Here is a 16,625-nt window from a genome sequence, read left to right on the forward strand (position 1 = left end):
TTTTCCGTCTTTAAGTTGGATATTTTAGTAGATTTTCTCTTCCAGTGATTTCACTGTTATCATGTCTTTTTAGACCTTACATTGAGTTCCCTGTGACTTGTGAGGCCTGTGTAGCCCTGGGCTCTAATGTAGATTTGGCCTTGCTTCTGGGATTTCTGTTCTATTCTGTTGACCCATTTATTTCTGTTCCCAAAATACACTATTTCAATTATTATAACTATTTTATTAAAAAAAATAATGTACTTTATACCCCTCTGGTGTGGCTAAATTCCTTTTAATATTACTCTTTCTTTCAAAAATCCTTTCAATGATATTTTTCCAGATGCTTTTTTCAAGAATTAAAAAAAAAATCACTTGCAGATTGAATTGAAAAGGCTTTAAAAATCACAAGATTCACACATGAGTGTGGTATGACTTTTTTTTTAAGGTTTGTTTATTTGAAAAGCAGAGAGAGGAAAAGAAAAAGATTAAGATCTTCCAACTGTGGGTTCACTCCCCAAATGACCTCAAAAGCCCTGGCTGGGCCAGGTTGGAGCCAGGAGTCAGAAACTCCACGTGGGTCTCTCTTGTAGGTGGCAAAGGCCCAGGGACTAGAGTGCTCATGTGCTGCTTCCCCAGGCTCATTCATGTCTCTCCTGCCTTTTTATTGGCTGACTTTCATCATTGTATTTGGTGTATAGCTATATTATTGCAGATCAAGAATGCCATTTTATGAATTGCTATAAGCTGAAGTAGCTTCATTGATACTGTATATTTAATCTGGTTTTACTGAAGGGGTATTAAGTCCATAAATTGACGATTAGTTAATCAGTTAATAAAAATTAATCATCTATTAATAAAACCTGGTATATTGAATAATTCCCATGTAACTAAACAAAACAAATTGTAAGTAAGACTTCCTTATCAACAAACCAGTCCTTTGCAGTTTGCTGTTGCTGAGAGAATTGGATAGCATATGTCTGTCTGAGGTTTTAGCATTTCTTTGAAAAGCCTTTTTTCTGAAGAGACACGCATGACCTCTCTTTACCAGATTACTTCATTACTATATCTGATGAGAATCAGACTTTTTCTCCCTAATAATAAATTAGAGCCATACCTAAGGATTAAAGTAGGAGTGATGTTTAACTCTTCAGCTACTGTGTTTGTGCCCATTAAATGCACCAAAAACAGCCTCAGAAGAGGGTTCAACCTGCAAGCGAAAGTAAATCACTTTAATATCTTTTCCTGCTTGGTCAACATGTGCTTCAATTTTGGGGCATTTCAATGAATTAGGTTGTTTGCATCTTCAGTTTGGAGCACATATATTTCAGATACTTCCCTCTTCCAAACACTGGTAAATAAATTCTAAGCATGCTTTTTTAAGAAAAAGATTTTGTGAAAGGCAAACAGAGCAAGCAAGTACAAACACACAGGAGCAAGCAAATGCTGTCTCCCATTCTGTGGTCCACTCTTCAGATGCTGTTAGGCCTGGAGGTGGGACCAGGGCTGAAGCCAGGGTCTAAGAACCCAATCCAGGTCTCCCAGGTGGGTAACAGGATCCGAATCACTTGAGCCCCCAGCGTTGCTCCCTGGGGTCTGCATTAACAGGAAGATGGAGTGAAAAGCCAGAGCCTGGTATTAAACCTGGTTTGATGCAGGATGTAGGCATCTTAACTGGTGTCCTGACTACGAGGCTAAAACTTGACCCTGACTTGTCGTCCCATCATTCTCTTTTTGTAAGATTGATTGGCTTGCTTATTTATTTCAAAGGCAGAAAGAGAGAGAGATCTTTCATTTGCTGCTTCATTCTCCAAATGTTACAACAGTTAAGCCTGGGCCCTCTGGAAGCCAGGAGCTCCCTCTGGGTCTTCCACATGATTGGTGATGACCCGGCTACTTTGAGCCATCATCCACCGCTTCCTAGCTGCAACAGCAAAGAGCTGGCCATCCCGTCTTTTACACTGAAATGAACCAGTAGTCCTTAGGAAGTGCCTCCTCCAAGTATGTAATACAGCAATGTGAGCAGGGTATCTGGACAGGTATTTGTGTAACACTTGAAATGGTGCCTGGGTTGTGGTGTACCTATTCATATGTGAACAGAAGCCCCTCCTGCTGCTACTGGTGGATGGATGTTCTTCCTTATGAAAGGCCACTGGATCCTACCTTGTAAGCAATTCTTTTCCTCCCACTTACCCCAAGAGAGTCTAGCGTGTAAAATGGAAGGGCCAGGGCCGGCATTGTGCTGTAGTGCGTTAAGCCCATCTACCCATATGGGTTGCCATCAACCCATATGGATGCTAGTTTGAGTCCTGAATGTTCCACTTCCAATCCAGCTCCCGGCTAATGCAACTGGGAAAGCAGCAGAAGATTGCCCAAATGCTTGGGCCCCTGCATTCTCATAGGAGACCCAGATGAGGCTCCAGGCTCCAGGCTCCTGGCTTTGACCTGGCCCAGCCCTGGCTGTTGCAGCTATTTAGGCAGTGAACCAGTAGATAGAAGATCAATCAGTCTTTCCGTCTCTCTGTAACTCTTTCAAATACATAAATAAATCTTTAAAAAAAAAAGGGGGGGGGGGGAGGAAGGCCTACTCTTTCCATGAGAGGGGGTTTGTTTGCATGCTGACTAGGGAAGCAAGGCCTCATTCTGAGTTCCTCTCTGATCCTAGTTAGGACTGAACGTGAGGAGCCCGTCAGCGTACCGTGAACGTGAACAGAGTGACTGGGACTGTGCCATTGCAGTGTGCTCAGTGGAACCGCAGTTCTTTACAAGTACAGTGGGCAAATAAGTTTGAAGTTCTAGCCTTGTATTTCTCCCCTTTTAGGATTTTACGCAGAAAGACTCTGAAGTTCTGCCATGAAGAAATATCTTCATGTTTTTCTTAATGTTTCTTGATTTTAATCAGGAAACCTATTAAAAAAGAGAAAAAAAAAAAACTATAAGAAAACAAATGTTAGGGAGTGCCAGTCTCTAATGATGCCTCCTTTCTACCCCAACCCCAGCATAAATAGGTTGTTTTTTGTTTATTAAGTGAAGAATATGATTGTTTGAATGAGCAAGCTAAGTTTTGATATTGTATTCCTCCTATAAGACAAGTTAACTTCATGTCTAAGAAAGATTTAAATGTTCATGTCTCAGAGTTGAAAGGCATCTTAAGGGGCCGGTGCTGTGGCACAGCAGGTTAAAGCCCTGGCCTGAAGCACCAGCATCCCATATGGGTGCCAGTTTTAGTCCCGGCTGCTCCACTTCTGATCCAGCTCTCTGCTATGGCCTGGGATAGCAGTAGAAGATGGCCCAAGTCCTTAGGCCCTTGCACCCACACGGGAGACCCAGAAGAAGCTCCTGGCTCCTGGCTTTGGGTCAGCACAGCTCCAGCTGTTGCAGCCACCTGGGGAGTGAACCAGCGGATGGAAGACCTCTCTCTCTGTCTCGACCTCTCTCTGTAACTGTCTTTCAAGTAAATAAAATAAATCTTTAAAAGGCATCTTAAGTTGTTTATTTATTTGAAAGGCAAAGTTACAGAGTGAGGGAGAGATCAATCTGTCTGCTGACTCACTCGCCAAATGGCTGCAACAGCTAGGGCTGGTCCAGGCTGAAGCCAGAAGCCAGGAGATTCATCCAGTTCTCTCACATGAGTGGCAGGGGCCCAAGCACCTGGGCCATCTTCTGCTGCTTTCCCAGGCGCATTAGCATGGAGCTGGATCAGAAGTGGAGCAGCTGGGACTCGAACCGGTACCTGTGTGGGGTGCTCGGTGTCTCAAGTAATGGCTTAACCCTCTGCGCCACAGCACTGGCCCCAAGAAGGGATCTTGAAGGTCGGCTGAAATAGCCTCTGTTTCCAGGCAAGGCTCCCTGGCAACGTCTCTGTGACCCCTGAACGCCTCACACATGTAAGATTTCAGTACCCTTTCTTTTTCTCCATTTGAAGCAAAACAAAAAAATATTCATGAGGAAATGTTAAGTTCTCAGGGTGGTCTCCCTCTGAGTTCTGTCTGATAGTCCTTAACTTGGGTGAATGGAATAACTAAACAATAAAGACGTTCGTTCCCCAAGTCATTTGATACTTGAAGTATCTGAAGCTGATTAGCTCCTGCAGTTTTCTCTTTTCCAGACTCAATTACACATGGCACTTTTAACCTTTTATCATGTTAAGTTTCTAGTTTGTTTCACCCTCCTGGCTATATTTCTTGGGCATTCTCTGGTTGGTCATTGTATCTCTTAAAATGAGCACCCTGAATTAAACAGTGTTCCAGATGTGGTCTGGCCAGTGCAGGGCGCGGCAGAGACGCTAGCTTGCCATGTCTTAGAGATTACATTTCTTTGAATATTCATGCTGACTAGTGTTGTATTAGTTTTCCTTAAAACAGTCACATCGCATTTTTGGCTCATGAGTTTTTGGTCAAGTGAAAGTCTCAGCTCCTTTCTTTTGACCTCAGACATTATTTTTAACCACCGCCAAGTAAGGGCTTTATCCTTATTCAGAACTTGATTTTCTTTTATCTAAATGAAGGATTTTTTATTCATATATTCTTGTTTAATTTTTCTGATTCGGCCTGCTTGGTCTTGATTTTGACATTTGTCCTATAAAGTTTCTCTCCAGATTCATTTTTATGTGTAAATATAAGTCATTGCTAAAAATGTTTACCAAAGTTAGCGTACTCAGGCTGCCAGGGGTCTCCTCTAAGAGATTCAACTGTTGATTAGCTGCACAAACTACTTCCCTCATGGCTGCCAATGTACCCCAGTAGGCATAGCATCCTGCTGCTGTTTCATTATTCTTTTTTTAAGAGTTATTTATTTGAAAGGCAGAGGCGGAGGGGAGGGTTCTTCCATCCGCTGGTTCACTCCCCAGATGGCTGCAACAGCCAGAGCTGGGCCGATCCAAAGCCAGGAGCTTCTTCTGGGTCTTCCACACGGGTACAGAGGCCCAAGGACTTAGACCATTTTCTACTGCTTTCCCAGGCCATAGCGGAGAGCTGGATTGGAAGTGTAGCAGCCGGGACTTGCACTGGCACCCATATGGGATGCTGGCACTGTAGGCAGCGGCTTTACTGCTATGCCACTGCACCAGACCCTCATTATTTCTTCTTAGAGGCTGTTTTCTGGGACTGTCAGATGTTCACTTGAAATCGATGGACTATGCTAATCCCAATACTCTGATATACTGCTTGAAAAGCTGAGATAGCTGAGATGAAGGTAACTTGGCCTACTTATCCTTTCTCCTTCCCACTAACACCCTGATCCTGCTCCCTACTAATGCGCCAGGGAAAGCAGTGGGAGATGGTTCAAGTACGTGGGCCCCCTGCTACTCATGTGGGAGACCTGGATGGAGTTCCACGTTCCTGGCTTTAGCCTGGCCCAGCCCCAGCCATTGTGGCCACCTGGGAGGTGAACCAGTGGATGGAAGTTCTCTCTCTGTTGCTCCCTCTCTGTAGCTCTGCCTTTCAAATAAATAAATAAATAAATAAATCTTTAAAAAATAACAAACACATGATGCTTTAGTGTAGAAGAAAAAGCTTCTCTCTCAAGCTGTGCTGCATATAAATACATGTATATATTATCAAAAATTTATGGAAAATGGGATTGAGTGACATTTGGTTCAGAAAGATAGGGGCTTACTAATTTGATGGTAAGGAATGAGCTACCTTGAAAAATCATTGAGCACCTGTTGCTGGGGTGGGATGAGCAGAGACCCCAGATCATGATACACATTTTCCATGAGACCTTTTTAAAGTAACCTGTTTTAGTTACTCTGGCTTTTAAAGAAATGGAGCATTTTGATGCCAACTATATATTTTTATATTGCTCAAAACACTGCCTGTCTTGCATGCTTTTAAATGTTTTTTTGAAATAACGTAGTTGTCTTATTTAGTTAAATAGAAGATACCAAAGAATGATAAGATAATCCCCCCAAACTCTGCTTAGGCAGGTAAGAAAACTGCAAATGTGCTAAGGAAGTCATCTTGTTATAAAAGTACTATTAGGTATACAGGAAATGTGTCAGGGTTTCCACCCTCGGTGTGATGATTCTGTAGGACAGTGGTGGGGAACATCCCACCCACAGCCGTATAAGGCCCACAAAATCACTGGGTCTGGTCCTGCCAAGGCAATCTTAGGTGGGACTCAAAATTCAGTACGTCTATAGTGGGCTGATTTTTAGGCTGATAATTTTATGAGGCCTGCAAGTGATGTTGTTATCCAGATGACCCTTGGCAGAAAAAAGGTCCCCACCGCTTCTCTAGATGGACTCCTGGCTATGATTTGTTACACAAAAGAATTCAAAGCAAAGTCAGTAAAGGGAGAAGGTGCATGGGGCAAAGTGGGAGGGACCCAAGCCCAGGTGTCTAGGAGTCCTCTCCCAATCAAGCAGGATGTGCGTATTAATTCTTCCCACAGTAAGTTATGATAACACACGTGAAGTCTTGTCTACTAAGGGAGCTTATTGGAGACACAGCACTCAGAGATTTTATTGGACTGTTCATGTAGGCACATTCTGGCTAATCTGTTCCAGAATTCCAGACTCCAGACAGAAAGCAGGTGTTCCACGTAAGCTGCACTAAATGTGGACAGAGTTCAGGTACAGTGAATCATTCTTACCAGTTCTGGAAAGGGTGAGAGTGCGCCCCAAGGCCATGTGTACAGCTGCCACCCAAGGCCAGTCCTGGTAGGGAGCCTTTGTAGTTAAAGGACGCTTCGGCCTGCTGTGCTAGTGCTTCTCTGCACAGGACCTTGGGTTAGTCTTACAGGAAAGAGATTAATGGGATCAAAATGGAAAGCTGAACTCTGGAGTTGTTTCCAAATCTGCAACACTATTTGGCCAGGTTACTCTGGATGTGTAAGTACAAAAGTGGGGCAGGCATCTCGTCCTAGTGGTCAGGACATCGATTGAGAGACCCATATCCCACATTGGAGTGCGTGGGTTCAAGTCCCAGCTCCACTCCTGACTCTAGGTAGGCAACAGTTGATGGCTCAACTACTTGGCTTTTGTCATCCTTGTGAGAGATCTGGATTGAGTCCCTGGCTCCTGACTTTACCTTTCCTGTTGTTGGCATTTGGGGAATGAACCAACAGATGGGAGAGAGTTCTCTTTCTGTATCTCTGTCTCTCTGCCTCAAAAAATAAATACAGTGAAAGTACAGAAGAAAAACTGACTCTCCTTTGATATATTTCTTAGTGCACCTTAATAGCAAACTGTTAGATTAGAAAGAGTTTTTTGGGCCGGCACCGCGGCTCACTAGGCTAATCCTCCGCCTTGCGGTGCCGGCACACCGGGTTCTAGTCCCGGTCGGGGCACCGGATCCTGTCCTGGTTGCCCCTCTTCCAGGCCAGCTCTCTGCTGTGGCCAGGGAGTGCAGTGGAGGATGGCCCAAGTCCTTGGGCCCTGCACCCCATGGGAGACCAGGAGAAGCACCTGGCTCCTGCCATCGGATCAGCGCGGTGCGCCAGCTGCAGCGCGCCTACCGCGGCGGCCATTGGAGGGTGAACCAACGGCAAAGGAAGACCTTTCTCTCTGTCTCTCTCTCACTGTCCACTCTGCCTGTCAAAAAAAAAAAAAAGAAAGAGTTATTACTTTTTGTGGGAGCTCAACCTTGCATTTGGATGACCACGTATTTTTCTGGCAGTTTCTGTGTATAAAGCAGTCCCTTATCATTTGTGAATGCAGCATCTACTATTTTTGGTATGTACGAGCTACCCTAAAGGCTTGTGTGGCACCAGTGTGTAATTTTCTGGGATGTTACTGTGAATGGAGCTGTGGGGCCCTGCAGAAGGCAGTTGCCTACCTACCCAGTGAACTACCATTTGCCATCTGCATTTCAACACCTTTTATTCCTGTGAACTCATCTACTAGTGCTGATAGTACAAGTGAAGACATCTAAAGAAGTCTCCAGAAAACAGGGCACATGGGCAAACTGTGCAAATGGAATTGGACCACCTTCCTGGTCCGTGGCTTCCTAACACCTTTTGGAAACAAGAAAATAGGGTCAGGCAGTACTCTGAAGCAGCTTCCCCCTAGTACAGGAGTTACCAGGTGAGCAAATAGGTGAAAAGTGAGAGCTGACTCGTGAGGGTGAGTGTGGCAGCCAAGGCTCCTGGGAACTTTGGGGAGAAAACTGGAAACCTGGGAAGTCATGGTATGTGCAGGGCTCAGGAGCTTCACAGAGACTTTGTGCTGCTTTTGCTGGAGACATTTCACTTTCTTTCTGTTCATTTAGTTATAATGCATTGTTTTATACTCTTTGCTAAAGTGTTTGCAGGGGTGGTATGAGTAAGGGGGAGAGAGAGAGAAGGAGAGAGAGGGAGGGAGATGAGAGTCTGAAAGACTGCATATTCCAGGGATTATGGCTTTACTTACTGATTCTTGCTCCAGGTGGACAGCAATGTTCAGCTGTGGTCAGAACAGCTCTGTTGCGCTATACATCTGGTTTATATAATCATGAAAGTTATATATATGTATGTATAAAATTCTTTCCTGTTTTGTAGAGCTTTTTTTGACAAATTATCTAGTTTATCTTGAAGTTGGTTAAATGGAAACCATTCTGTGTACTGTTTCCTGCATTAATATATTAAAGCAGCAAGCTAGTAGTAATATGGGATGTTTAGAACACTGTGGAATGAATAGGTACTGTAGCTTCCTCAGTAGCCTTTCTGCTGTTTCCTTATATAAAACTTGATTTGCCTCCGAACTGAGCAGACTAGACTTCTCTGATTGATATGTAAGAGCTGTCTTTCGGGCAGTAGATACATAGGACTCAATGCCAGATACCCGTGGAACTGCTTTTAGTTATCGTTTTGTTCTTTTTTAGCTCTACAGCTTGCATTTATCTACCATATTTCTTCTCCACTTATACGTAGAGGGAAGAGTGAGGATCACTCAACAAAAGCATAGTGGCCCACACAAATTGTTACAAAACATTTTATTTATTGATTGATTTATTTGAAAGGTAGAGGGACAGCGAGAGAGATTCTGTCTATTGATTCACTCTCCAAATGTCCGCAACTGCCTAGACTAGACCAGGCTGAAGCCAGGATCCTTGTCTGTAATCTAGGTCCCCCATGTGGTGACCGGGACCCATGTACTTGAGCCATCACTGCTGCCACCCAGAGTGTGCATTATTAGGAAGCTGGGATCAGAAATACAACCAGGACTTGAACCAGGCACTCCCACGGGGGATACCAACATTCCAAGGAGTATCTTAAGTAGTGTACCAAATACCTACTCCACAATTTTTAAAGAATGTTTATTGTCATTGGAGAGAGTTCCCTTTCATTAATTAACTCTCCAAATATCTGCAACAGCTAGGGCTGGGCCAGACTGAAGCTGGGAGTCAAGAATGCAATCCAGGTCTCCCACATTCGTGACGGGAACCCGGCTGTTTGAGCCATCACCTGCTGCCTCCATGCCCTGCATTGGTGGGAAACATGAGGAGCTAGAGCCAGAAATCTAACCCAGACGCTCCAGTGTGGGATACAGAGGTCTCAACTGGTATCTCCCCCACTAGGCCAAATGCCCATCCCTTACAAAAAAATGTTAATGGCATTTTTCAGTTAACACTGTCCCAAGTAATGAACTTTTGTCACTGTTTCCCTTTTCCAGTATGCATTTAGCTGCTGAGTGTTTAATATTTTCATTTTTTATTAGCCCCTTAGCAGGTACTACCGAAGTAGAATTTATATCCCTGTTCTCAAAATAAATTTTCGTTAAAAACATGGCATTAGAAGCATCCAGATTTCCATCAACATTTACCTTTATCCTGTTCACATGTGATTTACAAAGTATTTACAACGATCACTTGTGTACTGGCTGTACCAGACCTTGCATTAGCATAGGTAGGCTTCTGACTGTGGTGTGACTTACTTGTTTGATGAATGTATTTAAAAAAGCAGGTGAAGATGAATTATTGTTGTGAAATAAAGACATCTAAGATACTTCCTAATAGAACGAGCTTAAAATTAATTGCTGGATTTTATATATATATATATATATATTTGGCCACTAAAGAATTCAAACAGTGGGAATGTTACTCTGAAAACACTTCTGTTCATGTTGTGTTCCCTCGTTTAAGCTGATACGTTCTCATTTCATGTCGCAGTGCCTGTGCATTGGCATCAGCTGGATTACGTACGGTAACCTGTGTTTATCATTGTGTTCTTTTCTCTCCTCCTTTAAGACTCAATGATGAGGCACGGAGGCTCATTGCAGAATTGGGGAGTACATCTATTACTAATCTTGGTTTTAGAGACAACTGGGTCTTCTGTGGTGGGAAAGGCATTAAGACAAAAAGCCCTTTTGAACAGGTTAGTGTCTTGGGTTCTCATAATTCATGGACAAAAACAAATTGTGTGAAACTGTACAGTGCATACTCCTATTCCAGTTATTTGAGTATTAGATAAAACAGTTAATAACTACAAGAGTGTCTTTAAAACGCTCATGGAAATGCACATTATGAAAAAACTACATGGATTTCAACATTTTTTACACCAGAATGAGTTCCATTTTCCATGAACCTTCTGAAGCATCTTCATATGCTCATATAATTCTCATAAATTCTTCATAATCAGGTACCTGAAATAATCCTGACACCTTTAAAATTTCAGAACTTAAAAATAAACTTAAAAATTCTGTATGTTAATTGCTTTTATCTCAAGCCTTTTAGGGCAGCTTTAAACTATTAAAGATTTTAGTTGAGTTTTGGCTGTTATGATTGGTTAAGTTTGGGAATACTTCGGGACTTGGTAGAATGTAAACTACTTTTTGACTAACATGATCCTTTAAAAACAATGTAATGTTTTGTTCCTCCAGCTGTTACTCGAAGGCCTGCCATTTATATATGAGCTAGGCCTTAATGGTTGCTTCTTTAATATCTTGAGCAATTATGTATATGAACTCATTAATGACCATGAGTGTTACTGAAATGATAGTGGGTCAAGTTTGTTACTGTAAGTCAGCAGTCCCCAAAGGTGTTTTTAAACGTACACTGTTCTTGTGTTCAACAGCACATAAAGAACAATAAGGATACAAACAAATATGAAGGCTGGCCTGAAGTTGTAGAGATGGAAGGATGCATCCCCCAGAAGCAAGACTAAAGGGACCGTGGAGAAAATGGAAGGAAGCACACTTCCACTGTTCGTGGGAGAGCTCTAAAGGAAAAACTTCATGTAAATATTTTAAGAGCATGCAGCAATCTCGGTGTATGCATGAGCATTATTTCTTTTGATATCAGGATTATTTATTACTAACGTAAATAGATATCTTTGTAAATAGCCAACCTAACGAGCAGATCACTGAACCATTTCTAAGCACATCTCCCTGCAAGAACAATGTGTAGACTGCTGTGGTGGTAATGTGTCTTAATTCTAAGTGCTTACCAGACAGATAACTGAAAGGATTGTAAAAACTATATTGATATGTATACTGTTGCTGTGAAAATCTGTCATGGAATAATAATGGATTTTAGGGAAGAGACTTGGTTTTGTTTTATATAAATCATATATGTATGTGTGTGTGTATATACATATATGTGTGTATATAGAGAGAGAGCTTTATGATGACCTTATCTTTTAAATTAAAAAGAGATTTGGCTCATTGTGTGTGTAATGTTACTTTATAGTCCAGCTCTCCTGAGACACCTTTTTTCTTACTTTTCTCTTCCCTTCCCAGGAAATAGAGGAATTTATGAAGACTTATATCAGACACTTGAAAAGCACAATGAAATTCTTTTAATATATGCAGTAAAAAGTAAACATGCAAATGTAGATGGCATTCAGGACTATAGTTTCTGAATTTTGTGTTAGCAGTATGAATAACTTGATTCTGTACGAGAGTCCTTCAAAAAAATTCATGGAAACTGTAATTGAAAGATAAGTTTATTTTGGTGCAAAATACAGGATGCACACATGGAATCTTTAAAAAGTTTGTGTAAAACTATTATGAAAAACTACATGCATTTCAATTTTTGTGCATCAAAATAGACATATCTTTTAATTCCTATTCCCCACAAACTTTTTTGCCATACCCTTGTATATAAGCTGTTAAGAGTGAGGCTGGAGGTGGCAACTTCACAGAACTGGGAAACCAAGCCAGATCTGCCCCCCCAGCATACATAGGCCATTGAGGACTCATGTCTTTGTATTTAGAACAGTGCTGGCATGTGTTTTCCTTATTTAATTTGTCAGCATTTACCAAGTGGTTTAGAAGGAGACATGATTTAGTATCACAATAATTTTGATTTGTAACCAAGAAGTTAATTCTCTGTTATCTAATTTCATGACAGCAAGTATTGCCCGAAGCTATAGTGGCATATTTAGAAAAGTCCTAATTACTGGGTGGACTGATAACATTTTAAAAATAACTTGTTGACCTAAAATGACTTTATACCCAATTCTACATAAAAATATAGGCAATCCACCTTTTTTTTTCTTAAGCTTTAGATGTTCAACAAATGACTCCATTTTCCTTTTTTTTTTTAATCTTTTTAGGGCATTAAATACCTGTTGTGTATGGAGTCTCTTAAACTGGAACATGAAAATTTTAGTGATCCAACTGCCTTTAACAATGTAAGGCAGCACTTAAATTTGGAACCTAACTTTCAGATGACTTATGTAAAAAACCTAATAGCAGTATTTGTTATTTTGCTATAAACCAAGTTAGAAGCTATTCACATATTTCTTAAATATTCATGAGATGTCTGGTACTGTTCTTTCCCTCAAACTGAATGTAGCTCATGAATAAATGCACCTTATACATTAAAACAATTTTTGTACACTTTCTGGAGTTTCGGTGCTTATATTGTTAAATCACATTCAGCATGTATATTTTGACATTTAAAATACTCCCCACATTTCTGTAAATTAAAAGAGTTGGTATTTTACAGTTCCTTGGATTGTGAAATAAATGTTGCTTTTTTTAAATAATGAAAATAAATATTCACTTTTTGCGTTGTGATTTTTTTTGTATTATCTGACAAAGTAATATACTTATAGGGAATCACATTTAAAATTTAAGTACCTGGGTGGTAGGGCATTCCTTTGATACAAAACTGTAAAAGGATGACTTGTATAGGTGTTTGTAAGAGGTCAAAAGAAGTGATAAAGATTTTGATTATGTAATTCCTTTGGAATAGTTTGCTTTTTTTTCTCAGTTCTTTTGTATAGATTGTGCCAACTCAACTTTGGAAGCAATAGTTTACTACATTTCATTTCCAGATCTCTTTAAAATCAACATTGTAAATGCTCATTTGATGTTAAGAATTTTCTTTCTTAAAATCAGAAATTTGACTTTGACATTTTGATATTTTAAGTGGTGCTTAAGGGCTCATCAGTACATAATTTGTATTTGAAATTACCTATGCTTTCCAAGAATTAAGTGTATTACAATATGAATGTTAAAACTGACCAAAAGGAAGTAGGAAAATAAGTGATAATTGAGAAATTAAAGAAAAATTCATTCAGTCTTCATATTCCTAACTTTAATTTGACTACAGTAAAATTTATCATTGTTCTTTCTGTTTTTTTTTTTTTTTTCTTAAATGAATCAGGTAATGTTTTATAATTTTACGAAAGATGGAAGCTCAGCCTGTTAAGCCTATATTGTAATTTATGGTTAAAAGTTTATAAAAATTATAAGTAGTCTGACCAGAAAGTGACATTATTTCATTTAGTTTTTTTGTTTTTTTGTTTTTGTTTTTTGACAGGCAGAGTGGACAGTGAGAGAGAGAGACAGAGAGAAAGGTCTTCCTTTTACCGTTGGTTCATCCCACAATGGCCGCTATGGCTGGCGTGTTGCGGCTGGTGCACTGCGCTGATCCGAAGCCAGGAGCCAGGTGCTTCCTCCTGGTTTCCAATGTGGGTGCAGGGCCCGAGGACCTGGGCTATCCTCCACTGCACTCCCAGGCCACAGCAGAGAGCTGGCCTGGAAGAGGAGCAACTAGGGCAGAATCTGGCACCCCAACTGGGACTAGAACCCAGGTGCGGGTGCCAAAGGCAGAAGATTAGCCTAGTGAGCCACAGCGCCGGCCCATTTAGTTTCTTTACAACCTACATTTTAATTCAAAGAATGAGAAATGTGCTGTGTTCAGTTAGTAGAATAGTTAAAGTAGAAATGATTTAGAGTGCTTATTCAAATGAACATGAAAGGAAAAAAATGGCTTGTGTTGATCAGGTAAAAAATTTACTATTTAACTTCTTCAATTATTTCAACCAGTATTTTTAAATTTAGAGCTGTAGAGTAAGGGAACAGGTTTCAGCTTTTCCAAAGCATCACTCAGAAGCAGCCTTTTCCTGTCGCGTCCTCCCATGTCCTTGTTTTTAATTGTCATTTGCCAATAGCTAGTTAATTTCCATTCCCTTTAGAGCTCCTTCACTTTTTATTTTTAAAAGCTCTATTTATTGATTTGAAAGGCAGAGTGACAGAGGAAGAGATGGCTGCAACAGCTGGGGCTGGGCCAAGCCAAAGCCAGGAGCTCCATCCTAGTGTGCCATATGGGTGGCAGGGGGCCAAGTACTTGAGCCATCACCTACTGTTTTCCCCAGGCACATGAGCAGGGAGCTGGATCAGAAGCAGATACAAACCGGTACTCCAGTGTGGGATGCCAACATTATAAAGCAGTGGCTTAACCCACTGTGCCACAACGCCAGACCCAGAGGTCCCTCAGTTTAACCACGCTGATGCCTCTCTTTATTGGTCACTCCTTACTGCAGTCTTCTTCCCCCTTATTGAATTTTTATTTTGATTCGGACAGTAAGAGCTTCCGTACACTGGTTCATTCTTCAAATGCCTGCAACAGCCAGAGCTGGGCCAGACCAAAGCCAGAACCCCAGAACTCAACCAGGGTCTCCCATGTCAATGGCAGGAACCCAATACTTGAGCCACCACTTGCTGCCTCCCAGGGTAAGCGTTAGCAGAAAGCTGGAAGTAGGGATAGAGCCTGAACCTGAACCCAGGTGTGTTTTAATCACTGCACCAAATGGCCACCCAGCAATCCTGTTTCTATCTGAGGGTTCCAGTTGTGGCAAAGGGTCCATGCAGTGAAATGAAAGCAGACCTAGCCAGAGAGTGTCAGCCAGTTGTTGCAAGGTGGTATGAAGAGAGCCTCAAATGACAGTATAGGAAGCATGGTGAAAACAGCTCCCAGGAATCAAAGCGCCTCTTCCAGCATCAGACGCTTCCTCCAGTCTGGTGAGGGGGCAGACAATGAGAGCAGCTGTATTGAGGAAATGCTTTCGGCACTTGGATGTCTTCCATGGGTGATCAGAAAGGTGAAGTAATGGCCAGCTCTTAGGCAGAGGCAGAAGAGACATTGTTCTTGGGCAGTTTATGTGCTAAGTAGCATGGGGAAGACCATCTTCCACTACGGGTGTTACTAAACTCTCCACTCAGCTCTGCACAAATTATGCTGATCACTGAAGAGAATTGAATATTGCAAGAATAAGTCAAAGCTAAGTTGATAAAAGATACTGATATTTTATGAAGGCGAATTAATCTATGAGCCTGCAAGCTTTTAATGTTCTGTATAGTCAACCACTATTTGTTTCACTTAATAACTGAAGAGAGAATTCTGTATTGATGAGACAGATTTGCCAAGAACACAGTCCTAAGAATGTCTCTGTGCTCCACTGTTAGCGATGTGAGGACCCTGAGAAAGAGTTCTCTCACCTTTAAGAGACAGGAATAATGTGTTTGCCATGCCTACCAACGTGCTGAGGACGAAGTACTCAATTCAGTGCAACTGCTGGTGCTGCTGTCTTTATCAGCCCCTGCCTCTTGCAGGCTATTAACACATTAGCCTAAGAGAAAAGTGAGCAAGTCAGATTCTAGCTGTCCGCTCCAATCATACCATGCCAGAGAGAACGCTGAGATGACTTGGGCAGTAAGATGAGGGGGGAGGATGCAGTGCTGTTCACCTGTGGTTGTAGACCTCCATGCCGCTCCAGGATTGCCTCATCTTTCACTCATTACACCTTGATAGCAAACTCCCCTGCACATGCATTTGTGTATCTCCAGGCAACTAGTACTTCAAATGATCACCTGTGAGAGTCCTGTGTGCTTCAGTCAAAGGCGGTGGTGGAGGGTGAGAGGAGGAGACGTGGCACTTGAGTGACCCCTTCCTGTGCCAGCAGCCCGTAGAGGAGCCTCACAGCGGAACACAGACCTTGCTCCCTGACTCCTGCAGGCTGGGGGAGAGGCAGACCCTTGGCTGCCCACTTGGGCTCAAAGGGCCTGTGAAGGTTCTTAGGCACCACCAGGGAATTTTAAAGCAACCTTTTGTTTTCTGAGATCAAAACTTTGCTTATTGTGGTACGTGTATTGAAATATATACCTCGACTTCCAAACACACTTTGTGATGTATGTGTTCAGGCACAGCCCTGCCTCTCTACAGTGCTGCTGCTGTGCACTGTGGTAGGATGGGAGGGACAAACTCAGTCCTGGGTGCGTCCCAGTCCCAGTGTGTTCCCTGTCAAGTCAAACCACGGGAACAAAATGACCAGTTTGGAAATGCACCCGCAGCATTGTCCGTAAGTACATCCCTTGAAGCCAAAGGACATGATGGCTCACCTGTGAGAATCGGGTTTTAGCTAAGAGCCCAGTGTGAGCCTGAGAAGTTCTCTTATGCAAAAACTTCATGTGACGTGCACGTTTTATGATTTACAGA

At 41.9% G+C, this 16,625-nt stretch overlaps 1 protein-coding gene across 3 annotated transcripts in view; it reads left to right on the top strand.

Moving 5' to 3' along the window:
• FAM3C (FAM3 metabolism regulating signaling molecule C) overlaps nt 1-12,919 on the top strand; it is a 52,156-nt gene extending 39,237 nt beyond the window's left edge. For all 3 annotated transcript variants that reach the window (XM_062206691.1, XM_062206681.1, XM_062206699.1), the window contains 2 exons: nt 10,146-10,272; nt 10,972-12,919. In XM_062206691.1, the coding sequence (XP_062062675.1) occupies nt 10,146-10,272; nt 10,972-11,061 (217 nt within the window). In that variant the 3' untranslated portion in view covers nt 11,062-12,919. The remainder of the gene's footprint in view (nt 1-10,145; nt 10,273-10,971) is intronic.
• The last annotated feature ends 3,706 nt before the right edge of the window (nt 12,920-16,625 follow it).

The sequence above is a fragment of the Lepus europaeus genome, chromosome 1 (assembly GCF_033115175.1).
Source record: "Lepus europaeus isolate LE1 chromosome 1, mLepTim1.pri, whole genome shotgun sequence".
Classification (NCBI taxonomy): domain Eukaryota; kingdom Metazoa; phylum Chordata; class Mammalia; order Lagomorpha; family Leporidae; genus Lepus; species Lepus europaeus.